Source organism: Hipposideros armiger, unplaced genomic scaffold (assembly GCF_001890085.2).
Source record: "Hipposideros armiger isolate ML-2016 unplaced genomic scaffold, ASM189008v1 scaffold_4, whole genome shotgun sequence".
NCBI classification, from domain to species: Eukaryota; Metazoa; Chordata; class Mammalia; order Chiroptera; family Hipposideridae; genus Hipposideros; species Hipposideros armiger.
Genome location: NW_017731354.1, coordinates 2,983,589 through 3,008,740, shown reverse-complemented (window position 1 = coordinate 3,008,740; position 25,152 = coordinate 2,983,589). Strand labels below are relative to the sequence as shown.

General features: G+C 44.9%; 1 protein-coding gene across 1 annotated transcript; it reads left to right on the top strand.

Moving 5' to 3' along the window:
• On the top strand, positions 1-25,152 carry SHCBP1 (SHC binding and spindle associated 1). The gene is made up of 13 exons (XM_019644308.1): positions 1-113; positions 4,397-4,564; positions 4,709-4,824; positions 6,226-6,428; positions 11,507-11,599; positions 14,438-14,671; positions 14,763-14,931; positions 15,226-15,346; positions 17,730-17,861; positions 18,478-18,596; positions 21,981-22,067; positions 22,426-22,567; positions 24,024-25,152. The coding sequence occupies exons 1-13, from the start codon at positions 5-7 to the stop codon at positions 24,347-24,349; spliced, it is 2,019 nt and encodes a 672-aa protein (XP_019499853.1). The 5' UTR covers positions 1-4; the 3' UTR covers positions 24,350-25,152.

Below are 25,152 nucleotides of genomic sequence, written 5' to 3'. Positions count from 1 at the left end.
TGAAATGGCTGACGGGTGGCTGGCGGCTGGCGGGCTGGGGTCGGAGGCGATGGGGCCGGAGGCCGAGTGCACTGGCTGGGCGGCCGAGGAGGAGCCGGCGCCGCTGGAGAAAGGCGAGTACCCGCCACGGTGGCCCGAGGGGAGCCTGCGCGGCGCGGGGGTCTGCGGCCTTCCGGCCGCGGCTGGCCAGGGCGGCGGCGGGGGCTGCGCGAGGCCCGGGCCCCCGTCAGGACGTGGGCGTCGGGAGTTGCCCGGGCCAGCCCCCTTCTCCCCGCCCAGCCCGGCCGCGGCGTCCTCGGGACCGGAGGGAGCTGGACCGGGCTGGGAATGCCCTCCCCTGGGTGTCTGGATGGGCTTCCGGGACGAGGGGCCCCCTTGGCCGCTGCACCTTAAAGGAGATCGTGGACCACACTGTTGCCCCGTCGAGAGAGGGAACGTGACCTTTACCTGGGCACTGCGGGCACGGGACCTGCCCCAAGTGAGCGGGGACGGTCTGGAACCAGGACCCACGTCGAGTCCTCGGGCCTGTCTGCCTCTTCAGGGAGGTTCCAGTATGCGTTTCTCTTGATGTTTTCGGCTGGTTCGGGCGTTTCGGTTGACACAGTCAGGGGTCCTGCGTAGGGGGAGGAGCCCCCGCCCAGGAGGGAAACGGGCGCGCCCGACTTCCACGCCTCACCCCTCCTGTGAGCTGGCGGGTCACCCGGCTTCGGTTTTCCCACCCGGAAAACGGCCTGTGGGCCCGCCGAGCGGCGAAGATGAAGTGAGGTCCTGTGTGAAAAGGAATTCCTTCGAAGTGGCTGTAAAGAAGCGTGTGAACCTTTTGTTACAATGTTAAAATACACAACATAAAATTTACCACCTGAACCATTTTTCAGGGTACACAGTTCAGGGGTGTTAATTGCATTCACGTTGTTATGCAGCCGTCACCTCCCTCCACCCCGTAACGTTTCATCTTGTAAAGAGAAACCACTGTGGATGAAAAAGGGGCTCTCTGGAAAGGAACGTCACAGGGTGACCTCATCAGAAATCCTTGACCGGGCCTGTCATGGCTTGTGACTTCTTTAGCGGGAGGCTTGTCTTCGCCTTAAGCGATCCCTTCCGTTGTTTCTGGGCTTCCAGGATCAACACACCTTTCAAATGCCTCTCTTTCAAGGTGACCGTCCTGGAGAGCGCACCTGACCTTGCTGACAGCCCTGTAACCCCCGCCCCGCCTTCCTCTCTCCCACCTTCATGGAACCTTCTGTCAGTTTTCTCCTTTGTTCCAAATGCATGAAAGAAGATGCAAACTGCCATTCTCAGAGGCATTTTTCTCTGTTGAGATGAGCTTCCAGGCGTAGCCTCGGTTGGACTCACATTTTTATAAAAGTCTCTGCAGGCTGAGACTGTTTTTACGTTGACACTAAACCTGTTGAGCAATGACACGCCATCCCCCCACCCCCTCCATTCTCCCTGCCTCCCGGCCCCCGGCCACCACCCTAATACTTGCTGCCTTTGTGATTTCTGACTGCTAAGTGACTCACCGGTGGAATCACACAGCATTTGTGTTCCTGTGGCTGACGTACTTCATTTAGCATCATGTCCTCAAGGTTCCATCCACGTTGGAGCATCTTGCAGAATTTCCTTTTTAAGGCTCAGTAGTACTCCATTGTGTGTATAAACCACGTTTGGCCTATCCGTTCATCCATCGTTGGACACTTGGGCCGCTTCCATGTTTTAGCTGCTGTGAACATGGGAGTGCAAATATTTCCTGGAGACCCTGCTTTCAATTCTTTTGGGTAAAACCCAGAAACACAATTGCTGGGTCATCCGGTGATTCTGTTTAAGTTTTTGAGGACTCTACGTACTGTTTTCCATAATGGATGTACCACGTTACATGCCCTTCAACAGTGCACAAGGGTTCCTTTTTCTCCACATCCTCACCAACACTTGTTTTCTTGATATATATATATATTTTAAGATTTTATTGGGGAATTGGGGGAGGGAACAGCATTGGGGAATCGGGGATGGGGTACAGACAAGTTGCTGTCCTTCTGTTCTTCAGTCTAGTTGTGGAGGACGTGGCTTCACTGGCCCATGTTGGTATCATTGCGCTCTTCCCGGGTGAGGCAGATTGGTCGCCGGCCACTGGATAGCAGCTCATAGCAGCTCACGCCGGCTGCCGGCCACTCACAGTAGCTCATGGCAGCCTGCTGCAGTTCTACTGCAGCCCACACCGTCGCCGGTGACTCACGGCAGCCCAGCTCCAGGTCGAGCTGTTGTTCACCATCTTAGCTGTAGAGGGCACAGCGTCACTGGCCCTCAATGTGGGATCCGAACCGGGGCCCTGCTGCTCAGAGCTGGCGTCCCGAGCCAGCTCCTAACCGACGCGCCCCTCGGCCGGCCCTCTTGTTGTTTTTTTGATAGTAGCCTCCTAAGGGGTGTGTGGTGAAGGTATGATTTCTTTAACAAACGTTTATATTATGTGATGGTTACTGTCGTAAGTGATTAACAAATAATTGATTTAATTCTCTTAATTTAATTGAAGTGGGCACACTATTTTCATCTTCCATTTAGAGGCAAGGAAACAGGCACAGAGAGATTGCCACATGGCTGGTCAGGGTGAAGTCCCCTGAGGCCATGTGCATTGGTGTTTGTGAGCAGGACACCCTTGGGTACACTTTGGTCATCTGTGGGGTCAAGCAATTCTGGTGGCCTGAACAGAGACAAAGAAGTTAAAGGAAGGAGAAAGTACAATGGGCTGGGGGAGAGAAAGACTGCTGCTAATAGCAGTCTCAGATTCCCTCCCAGAAAACACCTGGAAACTTCTTTGCCAGTCTAAATGCTACCATTCTTTATTTAGTAATTCTTTTGTCATTAAAAACGTTGTATTACACAGAATTAGATATACCACTGGCCAGATCACATTATGAAATTATGAAACATAATTTCCTGTAGCCTGAGCCTAATGTGATGAGTGTTTCCTAATCTTTTTCTTAGATGCAGTCATGAAAATGAGTGAGGAGGAACCTAGTAGCTTTATTGAAGGAAGCCATACCCGTTATTAAGAATCTCTCATCGCTCTTCATTGAGGGGCCATTGACAGACGGTTGTAGAAGATAAAGGGAGGCTTCAGCTCCTTTGAGAGGCAGTATAGGAAATCAGTTATTACTTTAATGCAGCTTTGTAGAGTTTTGGAGACTGTAAGGTATTTGACCATGATAAGTTGCCAGCTGTAGGAAGAATCGTCGCTGTATCCTTTGAAGGAGAGCTTGGGTGATTTCCATTGAATTAAATTACTGCATTCTTCCTCTGCCTCCCTGGAAATCTCACACAACACCACCTAACCATGAATGATTTTAAGTTCTTATTGTTTGGAGATGTTTTTAAGTTTAGTGAAACTGGGTTCTTCTGACAGCAGAGGTAAGCCAGCATCGCACCCTAATTAACCCTCGTTTGTATTTTGTGGGATTCCTAAGCCAGGGCGTGAGAGCAGAAGCAGGCTGAAAGTGCTGGAGAGTCTGCCGGTCGGGCCTGCTTATTATTTTTTTTTTGGTCTAATGCATAGAAAATTAATTCAAATCAGCAATCTCAAAAGCATTTTTAACAATCAGGTAAAATATAGAGCTGGAAAAGTACTTCTATTCTAAATTACAATGTCTAGAAAATAAACGGAGCTCATTAGAATTAAAAATATAAATGGCCATTTTCACAGCACCTATTGACACATTTATTTATTTATTTATTTATTTATTTATTTATTTAAATTTATTTATTTTTATTGTTAGTTTCAGGTGTACAGAACAATACAATAGTTACCCTTTTCACCCTCACCAGGTAACAACCCCCCTCCCCCCATCTATTGCCCTCCCACCCCCGATATCATGCTTATCTATTACAATTCCGTTGAATCCGTTCCCGCGATCTACTCCATGTCCCGAGACTATATGTATATATATAATTATAGTTGACAAACAGTATTATTCAACATCAGCTTCAGAAATACAATGCGGTGGTCAGGCCTCTACATCGACTATGAAGTGGACTCCCCAAAAGGACATGGGTCCATCTGGCCCCCTAAGAAATACTTACAACATTATAGATTATATTCCTCGGACTGTCTTTTTCTATCCCTGAGGCCATATTACAATTACCAATTTGTATTGTCTCATCCCTTCCCTTTCTCCTTCATCCCCACCCCCTCCCAACTAACAACCCTCGGTTCTTCCTCTGTGTCTCTGAGACTATCTCCATCCACTTCTCCCATCCATTCAGTTCCTTAGAATCCACGTATAAGTGAGATCATATGATATTTGTCTTTCTCTGACTGACTTATTTCACTTAGCATAATGTTCTCTAGTTCCATCCATATTGTTGCAAAGGGTACTATTGGGCCTGCTTATTTTTGTTGTTCTTTTAGGTTTGTTCCAAGACGACGATTCTTACAGCGACTGTAGTGATCAGAAAAAGCCAGGAAGCAGTTTACCCAGCGTTGTGCTAGCAGGCAAAGTGAATTTCCCAGAAATGTTCCAGACAAGTCACCTTTTGTTCTATGAGCGATTCAGAGCCTATCAAGATTACATTTTGGGTGAGTGGGTTTTTGTTTTGCTCCGTTTATCTTTTTAGTCTGTCTCAGTCCCCCGGACTGCCCGGTGTTGGTTCTGAGCACGTGGATTTATTAACTTCTCTCTGCCGTGCGCAGACTCAGTTCTTGTGTTTAATGTGTTTATAGCTGACTGCAAGGCCTCCGAGGTAAGAGAATTCACCGCCGAGTTCTTGGAGAAGGTCCTGGAACCATCTGGTTGGTGGGCAGTCTGGCACACGAAAGTGTTCAAGGTGCTGGTGGAGGTAAATGTAATTCTGTTGTTCAGGCATTCGTCTCTAGCTGAAAGCACTTTCCTTCAAACTGTTATAGCCAAAGTGCTTATTTTTAATTAAAGTTTATGAGCTGATTGCAAATAGCATGTTTTTCGCATCTAATTGCATGGTGTGTGAAGCGTTCCGCAAAGTTTAAAAGCGACAAGGGAGGTTTGTGGGGGGTTGAGGTGAGTTAAGTCTTGCTTTCCTTTGACAGAGGGGATGGATTATAAACCCATGAAGCTGAGGAGGTGTCTGAGACCATTTAACAAATAAAGAGGCCTAATTATAAAGTCAACGGAGTTTCAATTAATTTTTTACCTTAGTTGTAGCCCATTAAATAGTTCAGCCAAATAGGCGTTTATAAACTAGCCTGTGTTTTCCCTGACAAATGTGTAGATATGTGGTTAATCTCTGGATAATGTGACCTGTTGCAGGAAGGAAAAACAATCTTATTTTTCAGTTGACTGGGCCTTTTACATTAAATTTACACTCTAATTACAGCCGTGAATTTTTCTGTGTTTGTTAACTGGACCACAAAAAACCCTGTTAAACTAAAATGTTAAACCAGGGGGTGTAAATGCAAGCCAGTTGTCTCCGGGGCTCCTTGAGAAAATGACATCACTTACGGGCGGTGATGACAGTCCTGGCGGGGGGTGCAGCTGTTCTGACTTCTAAAATGCTGGGTTACGCTAAGACTTGGGTTGCAGTTCAGGCCTGTTAATCAGGTTATGACAGTAACCCCCGTGCCCATTGCCCCCGCCTCACCCGTCAGCTCTCTAAAAGCAGCCGAAGCCACTGTTTTAAAGGAGGAACGGCCGTTCTTCTGCTTCAAACCTCTAGTGCATTTACCGAAGGCCCGGTGTTGGCTCTGGCTTCTCCGTGTGCGAGCGACGAGGCATCAAATCCAAGCCCTTCGGGTGCCCTGCACGACCTGGTCCCCTTGCGCCCGCCTCCTCATCCTCTGCTCCCCCCCACCTTTTCCTTCCTTTGGGTCCAACAGGAAGCTCCGCCTCTGTTCTCCCGCTGCCCTGTGCCCTGTGCCCTGTGCCCTGTGCCGGGGCCTCGCGCACCTTTCATCCTCTCAGTTGGCTGCTTTCTTACCCGCCTTTTCATCACAGCTCTGAAGTGACTTCCCCTGACCATCCCGGTACACACCATCACCCCGGCTAGTTATTCTGTCACATACTTGTCACCATCGTGTTTGTTTGTTTCCTGGATGACAGTGTAAGCTCCACGTGGTAAAAGCCAGGCCTGTCTTCTTGTTCCTCCTTTACAGTAGGGAAGTAGGCTCCCCACTCCCGTTTCATGCTTAACACAAACCAGGCTGAAGGCGTGTTATATGTGTATCTTCATTTTGATTTCCATACGTCACGTTATTTTAAACTTCAGGTCACAGATGTGGACTTTGCAGCCCTGAAGGCCGTGGTGAGGCTTGCCGACCCGTGCCTCTTTGAATGTCAAGTGTTCACCTTGGAGTGTGTGGTGGAGCTGCTCGAGATGAAGGAGCACCGGCTGCCCCTGCACGAGCTGTGGGTGGTGTTCGATGACTCTGGAGCGTTTGACCAGACCGCACTTGCAATCGAGCATGTCAGGTAGGAAGAGAGGCTGATCACACTAACCTCGTGGCCAGGAGCTCGGGGTGAAATTCAGAAATTCTGGCCTGCTTTATACCCAGACTTGAGACTCAACTGTAAACTTGGTATCTACAATATTTGGAACTACTCAAAACCACAGGAATCCTTTTTTAAGTTAAAAGAAAATGTAAAGAAATGGTTTAAGTGGTTATTTTGAGATAATTTCAGACTTACAGAAAAGTTGAGAAAAATAGTACAAAGAATTCCTGTATAGCATGTGTCCCCAAATGTTAACAGAAGTTTGGGGGTTCTTAATTTGCTTTGTACGTATGTGGAAGCTGACTTAAAAGCTCTGATTGCTAAGGCTGTGGTTGACGTGCTTGAACCCGAGAGGAATGGAAAGCAGGTGAGGAAGGGGGACACTGACCTGTGCGCTGCTGAGACTGACCCTGGGGGTCTGGTCAAAGCAGGCGTTTCCTCCGGCCAATTCCAGGGTCTCACATCCCCTGGCATGTCAGCTTTTTCTGGCACAGTCGATGTCCACTTGCACAAGCATACCCCTTATCCCTTAGCTGAGAAGGAAAGCCCATACCTGCATTCACAGATGTGCCTGTTTCAGTTTTTGAAAGAAATCTTTTGTAAGATCGTACCTGATAGAGACAGTTCTTTCGGATCTTCTGTATGTACGTGTGTTCACTAAGGAAGGTTTACTCTTGGCCGTTTAGAAGTGGACTCATATCTGCTAGGAGCTGGAAGATGGGATGATATACTGGTCACATTAATAGCGTGGGTTGGTGTATAGTTTCAAAAGTTCTTTCCAGTTTCTGTATTATTAGTGAGTTCACCTGGTTTTGCCGAGCTTAACATTCTGCAAAAGAAGCAGGGTGTCTTGGGGCCCTGCTTCCAACATCTCCTGGAAAATTTCTAATTGTATTGAAGAACATTTTAACCCGAGATGTTCAATATTAGGCCAAGCAATAGAAATCTAAAGACCTGGCTTCTGTCCAGAAGCAGAACACCTGCCTGATGCTTCACTGTTAGAAATCCGTCAGTTAAAGCATTTTAACGTAAGTGATAATGGATGCGCTTTGGAAACTGGGACTTGGGGAGCTGCGCTCTGTGGACCCAGAAGCTGGTAGAAAGACAAGTACCTGACTTTAGTAATGGTATTATTTGGAGAAGAGCCTGGCTAAATTTACTCTTGATTTTGAGAGCTTAGGTTCTTCTGGTTGGTGCACAGAAACGGTCAGATTGGGAGGGTTTTTATTTGTTCATCAATTCAGTAAATGTTCGAGTGCTAGGTCCTGAGTTGAGGGTGACATTTGAGTGGTTCACGAAACAGACATGATCACTACGAGCAGGATCAAGTCCAAGGGAAGATGGACTTGATGAAATCATCACTGAAAGACATGCGCGTGATTGGGAAGTGTGGTCACCCAAGACCAGGTCAGGCTGCTGCTCTGGTTGTTTTCTGAGGAAATGGCATTTGAACTTGGGTCTGAAGGGTTGACCAGGTGAACGGGATGTGGTGCAGTGGGGGAGGGGGCAGGGTCAGGCGCTCAGTGCGTTTAAGGGGGCGGAAAGGCCAGCGTGGCCGGACGGACAGTGCCGGGAGAGACTTCGGAACCAGCTGGAGAGGTGGTCAGGGTGGGAGGTGCAGGGCTTTGTCAGCCAGCGCCCTTTTCATCTTTGACAGCAGTGGGAAAACACTGAAGGATTTTCATGCAGGGGGAGGGTGATCAGCTCTGGGTGTTAAGAGGTTCATTCTGGCTTCTGTGTGGAAAACGAATGGAGGGAGATGAAGCAGGGAGGCTAGTGCAGAGGCGAGAGGGCGGACTAGAGGGGACATGGCGAGGACAGATTGAGGCCACCTGAGAAAGCGGCTGGGACTCGGTGGTGGAGAGGATACGGGGGAAGTCCAGGTTCACTGGAGGAAGGAGGTGCAGACGTGAACGACCATGTGTGCCCAAAGTGAGGATGAGAGTTGAGCCGAGTTACGAAACGTACACACGAGCTTACCAGGTGGAGAAGGCAGGGGCACTTATGGCAGCCTGAGCAGCATGTCATGTGGAGCTTCGAAAGAGCTCGAGAAACTGGGGGTTGGCCTGCAGGGGCTCTGGGGCGGAGAGGTGCTCTGGAACCAGCCCGAACTCAGAGTATCGGCAAGCTCAGGAATTTGGACTTTGTTCTGAGAGCAGCAAGGAGCCAGCATGGGTTCGGACTGGGTAGAAGCATGCTCAGGTTTTGGTTTTGTTGTTTTAAAGCTGGACTCGAGAGAGTGTAGAGACTGGCAGTCCAGTCTACAAGGCTTAAGAGATGGCTTCATTGCCTCTGCTCCTCCTATTCACAGCAGAGCTTCTAGACAAAATGTGTAGTTGCAGCCTGTGCTTCCTGGTGTCCCGGTAATGCGCCAACCCCTGTGTCACCACCAGAGTTATGCTTAAGGTCCCCAGAGTCCCCATGATCTGGTATCCCGTCGCTCCTTCTCTGGCCTCCTCTTGCTGGACCTTGCTGCCGCCACATTCTAGTTATTGGATCGCTCCCGGCTCTGGGACACCCCCATCACGATGCTGTGCACCGGCTCGCTTTCTTAGTCACCTTGGCCAGCTCGTCCTCTCCTGCTCACACTATAGGACGTTGGAGTTACTCGGGGATGAGTGCTTCACTATCTACTCTTCTCTCTTCCAACAGTCAACCTTAGAAGCACGTTAGAATCAGCTGGGAATTTTCTTTCTAGGAATATTCCAGCTAATACATTGAAGAATGTCAGTATTTTGCGGCCAGTGATAAAAGGAAGGTTCCAGGCAATGATCAGTGGTATAACCACTGGTGAAAAACCGGTGCCCATTGATCATTCTTAGCCTCATTGTCAAAAGGCATGACCAGGTATTACACACTTCCTGATGGAAGTTCATTACACCTCCCTTGAAGCATTCTTGCCAAAAAACCCTTTCTTAAAGCCAACCAGGTCTCTAGATCTTGCTATTATATTAGTTTATTAGAAGGAAACAGAAAAACATGTTGACTGAACCCCTGGGGATGCAATCAGTAAAATTCAGAGTGTGGGAAATTATTAATAAATCGCAAGGGGAAACAGGAAGGGGTAATCTACAGAATGAAGGCGATTTAAATAAATGTAGTGGCTGACCTTTGTTTGGATCCTGATTCGAACAAACCACCTGTAAAAGAGCACCATCACCACCACCAAGAGACGGGGGAGAAATGCATCACTGACCGGATATTTGGATAGTAAGGAATTAAAACGTTGTCTTGGTACGTTTGTTGTAGGGGCACATACTGAAAATTGATGAACAATAAGATGTGGCTGAGATTTGCTTCCACATAGTCCTGTGTCAGGATGGTGGGGGAAGGGAGCAGAGAAGTGAGTGGGCGGGGTGGAGAAGATGGCCTCTGAGCTGGCAGTTGTTGAGGCAGGGTGATGGGTGCATGGTATTCACGGTACTCTTTGCTCTTGTACATGTTGGAAATTTCCCAGAATTAAAAAAAATTTGTTAAATCACGTGGGGAGCTTTATAAAAGTTGGATCCCGCATCAGCCCCAGCCTTCACTCACGATTTATTGGTCTGGTTTAGGGCTGGGAATCAATTTTTAGAAGTGTCTCAGGGGGGCCCTGAGGTGCAGCCAGGGCAGAGCACTGCCTTCTGTTATGTCCCTAGAGGGTCACATCTGTTGCTTTAATGCCACCTTGATGTCTCTAGCCAGACCCTTCCTCTGAGATTATATGTTCGTCTGCATTCTTGCCACCATCCACTTGGAGGTCAGGGAGCCATCTCAACCTGGACATGGTGAAAACAGAACTTTTTCTTTTCTTTTCTTTTCTTTTTTTAGCTGAGCCATCCTGCCACCTGTTGGCAGCTCAGCGGCAGCTCAGCTCGGGCCGGGACTCGAACCGATTGCTCAGAGCACGCACTCTTGAGCAAGCTCTTAACCAACTAAGCCACTCGGTCGGCCCCTCTGAACTCTTTATTTTCAACTCCACACCTGTTTCTCTCCCAATCTTTTCTATCTCAACAAATGGCCTTACCATCCACTCACTTACAGGTAGCCAGTAAATGGTTCTGAGAACAAGAAAATCCTAACAGAACCCATGCTGTAGAAAACCCCCTTTAGCCATTCCAAAAAGGCCTGTGCAGAGAGTCACAGAGATGCTTGAAGATGCTGTGCTGCTTGCTTTGAAAGTGGAGGGAGTGGGGCCGGCAGAGTGGCTCAGTTGGCTAAGAATGCAAACTCTGAGCAGCAGGGTCGCTGGTTCGATCCCCACATGGGCCAGTGAGTTGCGCCTGAGCTGAGCCGCCACTGAGATGCCAATAGGTGGCAGGATGGCCCAGTAGTTAGAGCGTGTGCTCTTAGCAACAAGGTTTCCGGTTCGATTCCTGCATGGGATGGTGGGCTATGTCCACCAGCAACTAAAATTGAACTCAGCGCCTTGAGCTGAGCGGCTGCGAGCTGTCAACGGGTGGCTGGACTTGGAGCTGAGCTAGCTGCGCCCTCCACAACTAAGACTGAAGGACAACAACTTGACTTTTCCCCTTCCTGAATTCCCCAACACTGTTCCCCTTCCCCAATTCCCCAATGAAATAAGAAAAATAAATAAAATTTATTTTATTTATGAGCCAACGAATGCAGGTGGCCTCTAAAAGGTGGAAAAGGCAAGGTAACAGGTTCTCCCTCAAAGCCTCCAGATGAACACAGACCTATTAACTCCTTAATTTGAATTCAGACCCATTTCAGACTTCTGACCTCTAGAGCTATAAGAGAATAAATGTATGTTGTTTTAAGCCACTAATTTTGTGGCAGTACTAAGAACCTAGTAGATGGTATATATTCTAATGCTCCAGAGATTTACTGTATTGATTTCATTAAGGTGGCTGAAAATTGATAAATTGAAATAAAAAGAAATTTAAAAAAAGAGAAAAAGGCCTGTGTGACTCATGACTGTCAAGCCCAGCAAATACCCAACATTTTCTACCATAGCTGATAGAATTGCTTTGATTTACTCCTTCGCTCTCACCCCTCCAAAACCCTCACCTTTCGAGTGAATGATTGAGTTGGAGTAATACTAATTTCTGTTTCAGATTTTTCTACCAAAACATTTGGAGGAGTTGGGATGAAGAAGAAGAGGATGAGTATGATTATTTTGTCAGATGTGTTGAACCTCGATTGAGATTGTAAGTGTTTATTAGTGACCTTGTACATGTTGGAAAATAACTATCCATGGTTTCACGTTACCTGTGTGGGGTGTGGACACTCCAGGGCCACAGACAGAAACAGACCCACGTACAAACAGTGTCACCCACTGACAGTTAGGAAATGAAAGTCGTACAGAGAAACCTGCTTTTAAGTTTGTAAGCTGAGTCCAAAAGCAGAGTTCAAGAACAGCTAAGGTAACAGCTCCGTGTCTTGTAAATCTGAATAAAACCTGAGCTGATGTTGAAAGAAAACCCTGTGTTAAATTCTAAGACAATTATTTGGAAAGCAGTGACATTAATTATAGAAGAGTTTTTTTGTTTCAGTGTTTTTAAAGAGCACTTCTAAAGATATGTGGCTTTACTCTTAAGTTCCTACAGTAAAACATATTGGACTAAACTAATGAACATATCTCAGGATATTTTGTCAAGTTTGTGTCCTTAAATATTATTTGACGTATAGATGAAAATACTAACTAGCTAATGGTGATAAATATAAATTTCCAAAATACCTGAACACATTCTTCTAATTTATCATATTTGGTAGGAAAATACTCCAAATTAACCATTCAACCCAAATAGTTGTTCTGTACTTTGTTATATGAGGCATTCAGCTTTCCACTAGATGGCGCTCTGACACTAGGTAATTTTTTTTCATGAGTCGTCTAGTCTAGCTGCTATAAAAATAAAAGTAGAACTTGCACTCCCTGAAAAAGAAAAATTAGTAGAAGATAATTTTTTCCCCTGTGTGAAAGATGAGTTGGTTAAGGCAGTAACTCTTTACACTTATGTGGAATCCTCTTTGATTTAGCAAGTTTCTCTTTAGGTAGTAAATAATTTAAAAATCTGTGAAAAGTTCGGTTAATGGTCTGCCTGGTTTAGAATTATGTGTGTCTGACTTCATTTCTTCATAAATGGGCTGTGTTTTCTATTAGGCTTTCGTGTTTTCCCATCGAGTATTCAGTGAAATGCCAGAACTTCGATAAACTTGCCTATTTTCTAGTTTTGATTGATGTGAAATGTAATATAGGTGAATACCAGCTGTATCTGGCAAATTTGATCTTTTCTTGGAAGGAAGTGGTATTCTGATTTCACAGCCTTACATGTGTGAACCACAGCAAATGATTTACACCCACCTTGCTCTTCACTGGCAGGCGGCAAAGCAGGAGGGAGGCGCTATTTTCAGTTACGGAGAGGAAAGCGCAGTACTTGGTGGAGAAACTGGAATGTTCTCCAGTGTAGGCAGACTCTTCAGAGGTCCCGGGGCTGAGGCGGGTGGAGCTGTCAACTGGCGAGACTTGCAGGGAGTCAGACCAGATCGTCTTGATCTCGCACTCTGGGCTGAGCAGTTTTCCTTTCTGATCACTGCTCCAAGGCTTAGGGCTCTGAGACACACACGTCGGTGCATTGCTTCCCGGCTCCGGAATATACGTTAACTATAAGGAGAGGAGACCAGCGGGTTGGCATGGATATTGGAAATGCTAAGAAACTTGTTTTAAACTTTGAGTCTTAATCTTCCCAAGTTGATAGACCCGATCTAGCAGTCAGTGGTTTGGACTCCTTGGACTTCTTGTTTGCAAAGTGGATTTCGAGAGAAATATCTTGAAACGAGTGTAGATTTACCAAAGCAGACAAAATGCTTGCTTTTCAAGCTTCATCTAATTCATTTACTTGAACGGCAGGGAAAATGTTTTTATTTGTTTTAAATACCGTTTGAATGTTCACCAAAATTTGATGTAAATTTGTTTAGGATGTGGCTCAGGTTTTTACCCCTAAACTTATTTAGAGCATGACTAAGTTTAAAACACATCATCTAAGGCAGTAGTTTTTAATTTTGGCTGTCATTACAATCCCTGGGGAACTTAAAAAAAAAAAAAGAAAACCTCCCAGAGACCTCTTCTAAAGACCCATTGAATTGGTGGGGATGGGCCCTGAGGATCAGTATTTTTAAAAGTTCCACAGTGAGTGTCATGTGCAGCCACAGTTGAGAAGCTCTGGCCTGAGGCACGTATAAGAAAATATACTGTTACCTGCGAAATAAAGCAATTACTTTAAAACTACAGGTAATGGCAATAACATTGCACTTTATTTTCAGATCCATGAATTTTTACATTCATTAACTTGATTATACATTCATAAATTATTTTATTGTATCTAGGAGTACCCTTTCTTCTATCTATATACTTGAGAAGGTGTATAAATTGAAATAAATTTTAGGTGCCAATAAAGTTCTCCAGTAAAAGTTGTTTGTTTTACTTACGCTCTAGTTGAGTAACCACAGCTTGATTTTTTTCTAAGATTCTAAGGCTTATGTTTTTGAAATACTCTCATCTTCCTGAGGGACTATTCTGTGTAACTTTGTGCCCTAGGACTTTAAATGTGAGGAAGGACTCGATGATTCGAGTCACTTTTCATTTTTGGCCCTGTAGATAATGGTAATCTTAAACACTGTTATGAACTGTTTAGGAGTCTTCCCTCCCGGCGCTGCCGCCAGACTGAATTAACATGAGAAAATAATTTCTTATTAAGTAACAATTACAAATTGTGCAGCATTAACATTCATCATTTTTGTACAGCACAAATGCTTGGATCTAAGAAAAAAAAATAGCATCTTCTCAGAAGAAGAGAAATTAGTGACCTAGGGAAACGGTGCTGCAGCCTTCCAGCGGCTCCCGCTCCAGTCCAGTGCCGTTCAGAGACCTCAGGTGCCGGCGCCATGCGCTGCAAGACACTCCCCACAGGGCCTGGAGAGCACCCGGGGCGGCCTTTGGGGGCGGCGTGTTGGGTGGCAAGGATTTCAGTGTGCTCTCCACCTTTCAGGCACTATGACATTCTCGAGGACCGGGTCCCCTCAGGACTAGTCGCCGACTACCGCAGCCTGCTGTCTCAGTGTGAAGAGAGTTACAGGAAGTTTCTAAACCTGAGAAGCAGTTTGTCGACTTGTACCTCGGATACGGAGCAGGAAAACATCTCCATGGTGGAAGGGTTGAAATTGTATTCAGAGATCGAGCAGCTGAAACAAAAGCTGAAACTCATTGAGAATCCTCTGTTGAGGTATGTGTGTCTCTGTTACTCTTAGCTGGTTGGCATCTTTTCCAACGAGCTGTCTCACTGAGAACTAACAGGTCTGTTTGGTTTCTTTAAGATACGTGTTTGGTTATCAGAAGAATTCTAATATCCGAGCAAAGGGTGTCCGTCCGAATGGTCACAAGGTCACCCATGTGGTCTCCTCTGCCATGATGACTGGTCTCCTGCAGTCCCTGCTGAGGGACCGGCTTTGTCAGGAGCCTTGTCAGGAAGAAGTAGAAATTCAGGTAAAAGGAGCGTTTCTTGCTCCAGGTGGCTTTTTCCTTCTGGTTGACCCCAGGTTTTCCTGAAGTCAACAGTTTTCGGAGCTCCCCAGAGCTGGCTTTCTGTGACATGGGAAGCAGTGAGCGCACTGCCTTTGGCAGCCCCAGTCACTTACCACCTGCCCTGAGCTCAGGGCTAGGAATAGCTCAGGAGATGGCCTGAGTGTGCGCTGGGCTCCTTTTCACAGGGACACGTGAAGGCCCCTGGAGGACTCAGGCTGCTGTGAGGATGTATATTTGCAACATGTTGTTTTCCAGTTCCACAGTGACCCGCTGTCGGCCGTAAATGCCTGCTATGAAGGCGACACTGTGATTGTTTGTCCCGGCCATTACGTGGTGCATGGCATGTTCTCCATTGCTGACTCCATTGAGTTGGAAGGTGAGTGGGGAAGATGAGAGAACCAAACTGTTCTTGTGCACGACATGCTCGAGACAACATAAACATTGATCTTGCTGAAGCGCCAAGAATATGATTTCAGCTCATCTGGTTTCAAACATTAAGGGTATTTCAGGCTTACCAGAGTTGACTCAGTGTTGGAGCAGCTTGAGGTGTGGGCCTTTGCGGCATCGTATGTGCTGGGAAGTTGAGCACATTGACCAAAAGGACCATGAGGAGGAAGCACATGTGTACTTCCCACTCCGTAGGTGCTTTATGGACAGGAAATCTCATTTCTAGAATAAAAAAATATTCCCAGCAGTATATTTGTAAAGTTTAGTACTTTTTTATTTGTTGCTTACTCATTTCATAAGTGTTATGGATATATTGGTGCATGGTTTTCTTGTTTTAAATTTGGCTTATTTTTGTGAGAGGTATAGGTCCAACTTGAAATTAGACCAAAAATCTTAATTTTTTAAAAGCTTGCTGAATGTCACAAATTCTACACTTAGAATCTTGACCAAAGTGTACTTTTGAGAATGTTAATGTTGAAAGATTTTGTTAAAACCAACTTTTAGCAGTTACAATCTTGTGCATGTAGAGTGACTCCTAAATTTAGGTTACTTTACAATCGTTCATCTTGGTCCTGTATATTTCCATAATTTCCATAATGTGTCAAATTTAGATGCACCTGTTCAACTCTTTACCAAAAGAGCTTCAAGTTAGCAATAAAGCTTGTAATGCAAAAAATCATACATCATTTTGGGACGTGTGCAGCTGTTCACAAATTGCTTAAACTGTGTTCTTTATCTTTATCTTGTCAAAACTCCTTAATGGAAGCAAGGCTGGGAGTTTAACTCCTGCTGTTCACGAGTGCATCACCTCACCCCCTCTCTGTTTTATGTGTGTAATGTTTGTTCTTTCTCCTCTCCAATATTTGATATATAATAGAGATGTGTGTATAAATAACATGTGCAGAATAAATCACTGCACAGAAACGCTATTTTTTTGGCATAGTGAAAATGGCGTTGATATTATAGATTGTATGGGGATAAGAGTTCTTCCTACATTGGTGAGGAAATTATCGTGTAATTGCCAAAGTGTCATAAGTAACCATACAGAATTCTGATAGTTAAGTGTAAAAACGATGAAATTTACTAATGGCGTTTCTGAGACTGGCGAATCGGGCATGTCTCTTGTGTGAATAATGGACGCCGCTTGTTCCTGCGTCCGACCAGAGCTTGTCTCCCCGCCAGTCTGCTCTGCAGCGAACGCTTACTGTGTATTGGCGAGAACTGTGCACTGAGCACCCATGATGTGCAGAGTGCTGGCAGTGCGTGTAGTAGGGTTTTCCCTTTTTGTTCAGACCTTCCATTCACTTAGTGCTGGTTTCATATTTTAAACTGCTAAGAATACATTACTTGTTTATGTAATTTTTTTCTCAATCTGGCGATTTATACTATTTTTTATTTTTCTGATGATAAAAAACAATGCTGATTGTAGAAAATGTGCGAAGTATAGGCAGACATGTAAAAAGAATCAGAAAAAAAGTAATTTCTCCTGATCCAGTCGCCCAAAAGTCCCTGCTGGTGGCACTGGGTGAAGGGAGCCCTGTGTTCTCTGCTGCCCCCGGAGGCCTGTCTGTACTCGGCGAGCAAGGCAACCCAGGGCCCTGCGGTAGGCTTCCATTCCGCAGCCATCTTGCCACTGGGAGAGCTGTTTCCTGCAGCTTCGCCCGTGTGCTTCTGTTTTACGGTGAATGTCAGGCGAGTTCCCTGGAGGCTGATACACCGGTTGTCTCTACGCACGTTCAGGGCCCCGGCCTGCATTGTTCGTTTAACACAGATTTGTAGAGATCCAGTGTTTCTTATTGGTGAACAAGGTAGACCTATTTTTCCAACAGCTAAAAACTTTTAAGTCAGCTTGTCAGATTTTTAAGTCAATCTGTTTAGGAGAATATTAAAATTAGATAATTTTGAAAAATGCTTAGGCTTTTGGAAACCTAATTTATTTCAGAATCTTAGAGTCGGAAAAAACCTTACAAGGGTTAAATGCTTTAAAGCCCTTTGCCCCAGCTGTGAGTACCTAGGATTATTCATTTTTTCATAGATTTGTAAGTGGATTTAGTGCTGAGTTGGTCTGACATGGTTAGTGGGTAGTATTCCTGTTAGGGGGCAAATGGAGGAGGAGTTATTATTAGAACTCGTGTACCCTGGTTTAAATTAAACAAAATATGTTGGGAGATAATTAGATTGTATTTAAATGCCGCTGGGTTGACTGGTCTCATATCCTTTGGAGTCGTTTGAAATAGACAAGTCTGCCGTAGCCGTGTTGTGTGTCGACGTCTGCCCCCGCCCGTCCTAAGCGCTCTCGCTCCCTTCCTCAGGATACGGCCTGCCGGATGATGTCGTGATAGAAAAGAGGGGCAAAGGGGACACCTTCATGGACTGCACGGGTGCGGACATTAAAATCTCCAGCATAAAGTTTGTTCAGCATGATGCTGTAGAAGGAATCTTAAGTAAGTTTCTGGGCATTTTGTGTTATTATTTGTTCCAGACTTTGAAGGAAAACTTTGCTTTCCCTGGAAGATACAGTTTAATAAAACACCACTCTTGAGTGTGTGGAAGGCTGATTAGTTATGTACATAGCACGATGGCTTAGCAGGAAGCTTATTCCGAGGTGAAAAATAGAATTGGTTAGTTTAATATTGGTGATCATTTTTTTCTTTTAAAATACTGCAGTTTTGTGATCTGTGTTCTTTGTATGTGATTTAGCTTAGACACAACCACTATCCTTACATTGCGCCCCACTTCTTGAATTGGGCCTCCTTTTCTTCCTCTAACATGCTGAGGAAAGTTACTTTCTGGTACTTTATTTTTTGTAGTAAAATGCTTTTTAACTTGATTTTCTGTTTCTGAGGTCAAGTCATTCTTAAGAACGCTGCACTGCTTTTAGGTTTTAGAAAATAACAAAATAGTCGTTTTATATATTATGAATTTGCAGTCGTAATAACAAAGTTTACGTGGTAGCTATTGAGAGATACTCAGACCATCCAGTGTCAGCCCTAGGCTGTTTCTCACACTGGAGAGGACGCATTACTTCTTAAAGTGTGTGACTGTGTTTTTCCATCCCAGTCATTCACCGTGGCAAGACCACGCTGGAGAACTGTGTGCTCCAGAGCGAGACCACCGGCGTCACGGTGCGGACAGCAGCAGAGTTTGTAATGAAGACCTCGGATCTGTATGGTGCCAAGGTATGAAAATCGCAGCCTTTCAGGGGGAGTTAGGTTTAAGGTCTAACTAAGCAAATAAAGCATGGTGCCAAGACGTAAATGCACACTCCTGTTCTCTGTCTTCAGAGTCCCGACGCTTACCACTGGCTTACGTACTAGTCAGCCAGACTCAGTTCTGTAAGGCTCTTACTTAGTATTTTCAAAATAGATTAGGAAGAAACATAATCTTACAGTTTCTCCATGATAATTTTCAGAGTTAACTTAAAGTTGTAACTTGGTGAGTGATTTTGTAGCAATTAAAGCTCAGTTGACTTTTTAAAATTAGACTTCTTATTCTGAGTTAATAGTGGGTTCACGTGCTATTGTAAGAAATAATACAGAGGGATCCTGTATGTAGACCCTTTACCCTTCCCCCAGTTGTAACATCTTGCAAAACTGTAGCAGAATGTCACCGAGGATAACACTGTTCAGTCACGTTGAATCTCCGTCACTACAAGTCCCTTCATGCTGCCCTTTCATCCACCTGCCTCTCCTTCTCCTTTATCACCAGCAAAGTCCTTCGTTTCCACTATTTCATCGTTTTAAGAATGTTATGGAAGTGGAATCAGACAGTGTAGAACCTTTGGGGATTAACTTTTTCACTCAGCAGTTTTCTGGAGCTTTATCCTGGCCTTTCGTGTACCAGTCAGTGGTTCCCTTTTCTTCCTGGGTGGTCTTCCGGCGGGGGGCTGGTCCCCAGTTTAACGAGTCACCCAGTGAGGGCATCTGCATGGTTTCCAGCTTTGGGCTGTTGTAAATAAAGCTGCTGTGAACAGCTGTGCACAGGTGTGGGTGTGGACGTTAGTTTCACTTCTCTGGGGTACACACCCAAGGGCGAGCCGTATGGCACTTGCGTGCTTACTGTTTTGTAAGAAATTGCCGAACCGTGTTCCAGAGTAGCTGCACCGTTTTACATTCCCACCAGCCGTTCGTGACTGGCGCAGGTTCTCCGCTTCCTCACCGGTGTTTGGTATTGGCACTGTTTTTTATTTTAGCCTTTCTGATAGGTGTGTGGTTTTAAATTGCATTTCCCTAACGGTTGATGATGTTGAACGTTCTTTCATGTGCTTATTTGCTCCCTTCTCTTCAGTGGAATGTCATGATTTTTGCCCATTTTCTAATTGGATTGTTTGTTCTTTTTGGCTGTAGGGTTTTGAAGGTTCTTTATATGTTCTAGTTGCTAGTCCTTTGCTGGGTATGTAGTTTACAGATATTTTATGCTAGTCTGTACTGGTCTTCTCATCCTCGCTCAGGCTTTTACAGAGCAAAGTTTTAAATTTTGATGGGAGTCCAGTTTATGAACTTTTCCTTTTGTGGGTTGTGCTTTTTGTCGCGTCCAGCGTGGCAAGGGCAAATGGGACATGAGAGGGGCGGCGCAGATTGAATAAGAACAAGAGACAGAAGTAAGATTTAAGAGCGAGACCAAGGGACTCAGCCTTCAGAGATAGACTGAGCCACCGAATCCGGTCGAGGCATGGTTTTTATTGATTATTTTCAAGGAAGTAAACTGCTATGCTGTGAATCATTAACCGTGTATTTTTGTGCGCCTTAAGGCCTTTTCCATTGACCTTTTCCCAGTGTACTCCAGCAAATGCTATGCCTTCGTACTCCACCACATTGCCCCAAGACATAATTACATGTCCTCCCAGGGGAGACAGCTGATATCATTCCATCAGGTCCCAGTCAGGCCGAGACGCCCCCTGAGAGAGCTTTACAGATATCATTCCATCCGGCCTCAGTTTTCCGAGACACTCTCTCGACTAATGGGTCAGAGGCTAACGCAGAGGGGGTGGTCTAAGAATCGGCTGTAAGGCGACACTTTTGGTGTTAAGAACTCATTGCCAAGCCCTAGAGCTCAAAGATATTTTTTTTCTAAAAGTTTCACAGTTGCATTTCAGACCATGACTCATTTTTTGAGTTAATTTCAGCATAAAATGTGAGTTTTAAGTTAAGGTTCATTTGTTTGCCTATGGATGTCCAATTGTGACTACACTATTTCTTGAAAAGGCTGTTCTTCCTTCAATACATTGGCTTTGCACCTTGTTGAAAATCATGTGGGTCTGTTTGTGGGTCTGTTTCTGGCTTCTCTCTTCTGTTCTGTGATCTGTGGACCTGTCCCTCCACCAGGACCTGTAGCTGTGTAGTAAGTCTTGAAATCTGGTATAGTGATTCCTTCCACTTTATTCATCTTCTTTCAGAATTGTTTCAGCTGTTCTAGTTTCTTTGCCTTTCAATGTAAATTTAGAAAAGTCTTGTCTATATCTACAAAAAATCTTGCTGAGATTTTGATAGGAATTCCACTAAACCTGTATTATCAGTTTGGGGAGAATGGACATCTTTTTTTAAATGGAGTCGTCCAAGCTTGTGAACATGATGTCGCTCTCCATTTATTTCAGTCTTTGATTTCTTTCATCAGCACTGTGTAGTTTTCAGCATACAAGTCTTGTATGTGCTTTCTTAGATTTGTACCTTAATATTTCACTTTTTGGAGTGATTGTGATATTGTATTTTTACTTTCGATTTCTGTATATGTATTGCTAGTATAGAGGGATCGAAACGATTTTTGTATGTTGGTCTTGTACCCTGTGACCTTGCTGAACCTTCTTATTCTAGGAGTGTTTTGTAGATTCCTTGGGATTTTCTATGTAGACAGTCATGTTATCTGCAGATAGGGACAGTTGTGTCTCTTCCTTTCTGATCTGCGTGCCTTTTGTTTCCTTCTCTTGCCCTGTGGCACTGACGTCCAGCACGGTGTTTAATAGGAGCGGTGAGGGGCGACATCTGCCTTGTCCGTTATATTAGGGAGATGTCATCAGTATTGTGCCAGTAAGTGGAAGGTTAACTGTAGGTTTCTTGTACCTACTCTTTATCAAGTTCAGAAAGTTGTCCTCTGCTTCTGTTTTGTGAGAATTTTTATAATGAACGTGTGTTGACTTTTGTCAGATGTTTTTTCTGCATTTGATATGATCACATATTTGTAGATAGGTAGAAAGACAGATAGATAGATAGAATCAGATAACTGATTTGTCCAGAAAGAAAGAGGAACAGTAATCAAATATTGATACTCTTAGCTAGTGTTGCATGTGTGTCTGCGTGTGTGCGTGCGCGCATGTGTCTGTATGTGCGTGCGCGCATGTGTCTGTGTGCGCGCGCTTTCTGAAAGTGATAAATGATAGACAACTTGCAGGAAATGGAGCGAATGGCAGTGTTTATTAGAAGTACCTGATAAAACTTTCTATAAAACACCTTATATTTGCATTTTACATTTGTACTGTGTTAAAGTCTCAGAAGTGATTCTAATAAAACTTCTCTTACAGTCCTGCCTTTTAGAAACTGATTGTCATTTCCTTAAATTGTAACTTTCAGGGTGCTGGTATAGAAATATATCCTGGGAGTAAATGCACCCTGAGTGACAACGGGATCCACCACTGCAAGGAGGGGATACTCATTAAGGTGAGCGCCTGCTCAGACACCCTCTCTGCACAGGTGAGAATGGTGTCCCCTAGGAAACAATTATGTTTTAGTAAATTTCCATGTTGGTGCTATTGTTTTCTGTTTTGAAATGCATAAATGGTATGTAAATTTTAATGTAAATCATTGGTGATTGAAAGTCTCTCGTGAGAATGCTCTGCTGTCTGTAGACCTGCAGAAACAACAGGCATACTGTGGCACTCAGCTCAGACTGCTGCCACGTGTTAATAAGCGTAGCTTTCTTCCTTATTTTTAGAATAGCCTGAAAAAAAGTGAGATTTTCAAAACAGGCAGTGTTGAGTGTGACAGTTCCTTAAAACATTTGTTTTCCATGTCACAGGACTTCTTAGATGAGCATTATGACATTCCCCAAATATCTATGGTGAATAACATCATACACAATAATGAAGGTTATGGAGTCGTCTTGGTGAAACCTACAATTTTCTCTGATCTGCAAGAAAATGCCCCAGATGGAACTGAAGGTATGAGAGACTTAGTAGTCTTCTAATAAAAACCAGATCTAATTTACTTTATGTCAGCGCTAAACACTGATTAAGGACCTGAGCCTTCTCCCTGCCTTACGGAAGATAACTGGCATATGCCTGGGCATGGGGATGCAGGAGCTTGGTAAAGCTGTAACATTATAGCATCTTGGGGTGAAAGCAACTGTCAAGGTCAGCTAGCTCAACTACTCATATCGAACCTTGATGTGTGGTGTCTGTGCTCCTGCAGTTTTCGTCTGATCGTGCTTGGCTTTCTGTAAATCGGCAGGCTGAGAGTGGGTGTGTGATAGCTGCGCTGCCTCCTGCTGGCATCTGTTAAAGATGGAGGCAGAGCCATGGGCGTGCCGGGTGGAACGCTGCATTTACTGGAGGGCACCGCGGAGTTTGACTCTGGTTTTTATTGGTAGAAGTAGATGCCTCTCTGTCAATTATCCTTCTTGGCAGCAAAGCTGAGCCAACTCAATGGGAAATCCATGAATTTGAAGCCTTGACCCGGATCGCTATGAAATCTCGGTCATAGGGTATTGACATGGGTGAGGACCCGTTACAGGGTCTGCCCCAGTTGCTCCCCTGCCGCTTCCTTGTCTCCTCACGGTTCTGTAGGTCCGAAGCGCAGGTGGGCTGGGTGAACCTCACAGCAGCAATGCTGAGGTATTGGCTGACCAGGCTCTTTCCTGGAAGTCCTGTGGGGAACATCTTCCAAGCACATTCCTGGTGGTGGCAGGATCCGTTTTCTTGAGGTTGTAGGACTGAAGTCTGTTTGTATGCTGGCTATTGCCTGGGGGTCGCTGTCAGCTCCTTGCCTGCCCCATGACCCAGAGAACCTCCCTCAAGGCAAATCTCTCCTGTGCTGCGAATGTCTCCTCTCATGCTTTCCTTTCTTTATCAAGCTGGAGAAAACCCTGCTTTTAAAGGGCTCATGATTAGGTTACGCTCACCTGAGTTATCTCCTAAGGTCAACTGATTAGCAACCTGAATTACACCTGTAATGTAAAATCCTTTTGTCATTTCACAATTATGAAAGTCACTCCAGGAAGTAGGCATTGTGAGAATCATTTAGAATTCTGCCTGTCACAAGCGCTAACTTGTACTTAGCTACTACAATAGATTGGGAGTGCTTTAAGAAAAGGAGCACTGGCGTATTAATCTTTGCATCTAGCTCCGAACACGGTTCTCAGCAGACGGTAAATGTCCAGGACAGGTTGAGTGAGTGGATTCATGGATAAAAAGAAAAAAGAATTCAAGATTGGTAAGGCTGTACTAGGGTCAGGAGACCTCGGTACGAAGGAGTAAGACAGCTGTTCGAACAGTGTGTCCAATCCAGCGAGGTGACAGCAGGAGCCCTGGGCACAAAACGCTGCAAGCTCTAATAGATGATGGAAATGTATGTTTTAGTTGGCTTAACTCGTATATTTAACTTTGTTTGTTTCTCCAGAAAATAAAGCACTTAAAATTCAGACAAGTGGAGAGGCGGAAGCTGCTGAAAGAGTGGATTTAGACGAGCTGATCCAGTGTGCAACTGGTAAAGTGGGGCTGTGTGTGAGGTCTGACCTTTGCGAGCAGGTTGAAGGCAATTGTGAGATTGTACATGAACTGCTGGCTGCGTCCACACAGAAAGGCCAGCTCAGGAAGAAGAGGCTGAGTGAGCTGGGGATCACGCAAGCCAATGACGACTTAATGTCACAGGAGATGTTTGTTTCAATTGTGGGGAACCAGTTCAAGTGGAACGGGAAAGGGAGTTTCGGCACATTCCTTTTCTGACCACTGTGATGTCAGCAGATGGCAAAATGCTAGGTTTTGCACATGCCCTGTCGATCGCTGCTGCTTTCATAGTCGCTCCCTGTCGGCATTTGATCTTGGATAGACTGCATTAGATTTGTATGAATGCACTTTCGTTTCTGTCTCCGGGTGCACAGGACACGCCCTCATTATCAAACGGTGATAAAAACACATGAAGTAGAAAATGCTTGGAGATTTCTTAATCTCGAACATCTTGCTTTTTTAAATACATAGCTCTCTCATATGAAGCCTCTTAGTAACTTTGTAGTGTAAACACACTTGAGCATTTCAGAGAGAAGGCAGAAAGTCGGGGAATGTAAGACAAGCGCACACAAATGCAGTCGGTGTCAAATGTGCAGTGTTCTCATGGTTGTCTTTTAACCCCGATACAGCCAATCTGGCATCCGTGTTGTATTTGTATTTGCATAATCCTTGTCTTAAAATAAAAGCTTTTATGGTTGGGACATTACCTGCCTAATCCGACTTATTATCGAGAACCTGAGTGGGATGCCTTTTATGTTGAGCTGTGTAATCAGCAAAACAGTCCGATGGCACAGCAGGTTTGAAACACAAATGAGCCGGTGTGTATGTATGTAGGCTGTTTTCAGTGTTGCTGAATGTGAGTGATTAAAAGAAGGTGCTTTTTACCATAACAGTGTTCTGATCAAATTTCTTACAGGCTAAATGATAACCTATACAAACCGTATCAGCTCTGTACTCTTGATGTCATATGTAAAACACAGCTTTTAAAGATATTTATATTAAAAAAGTATATGTGACATTAA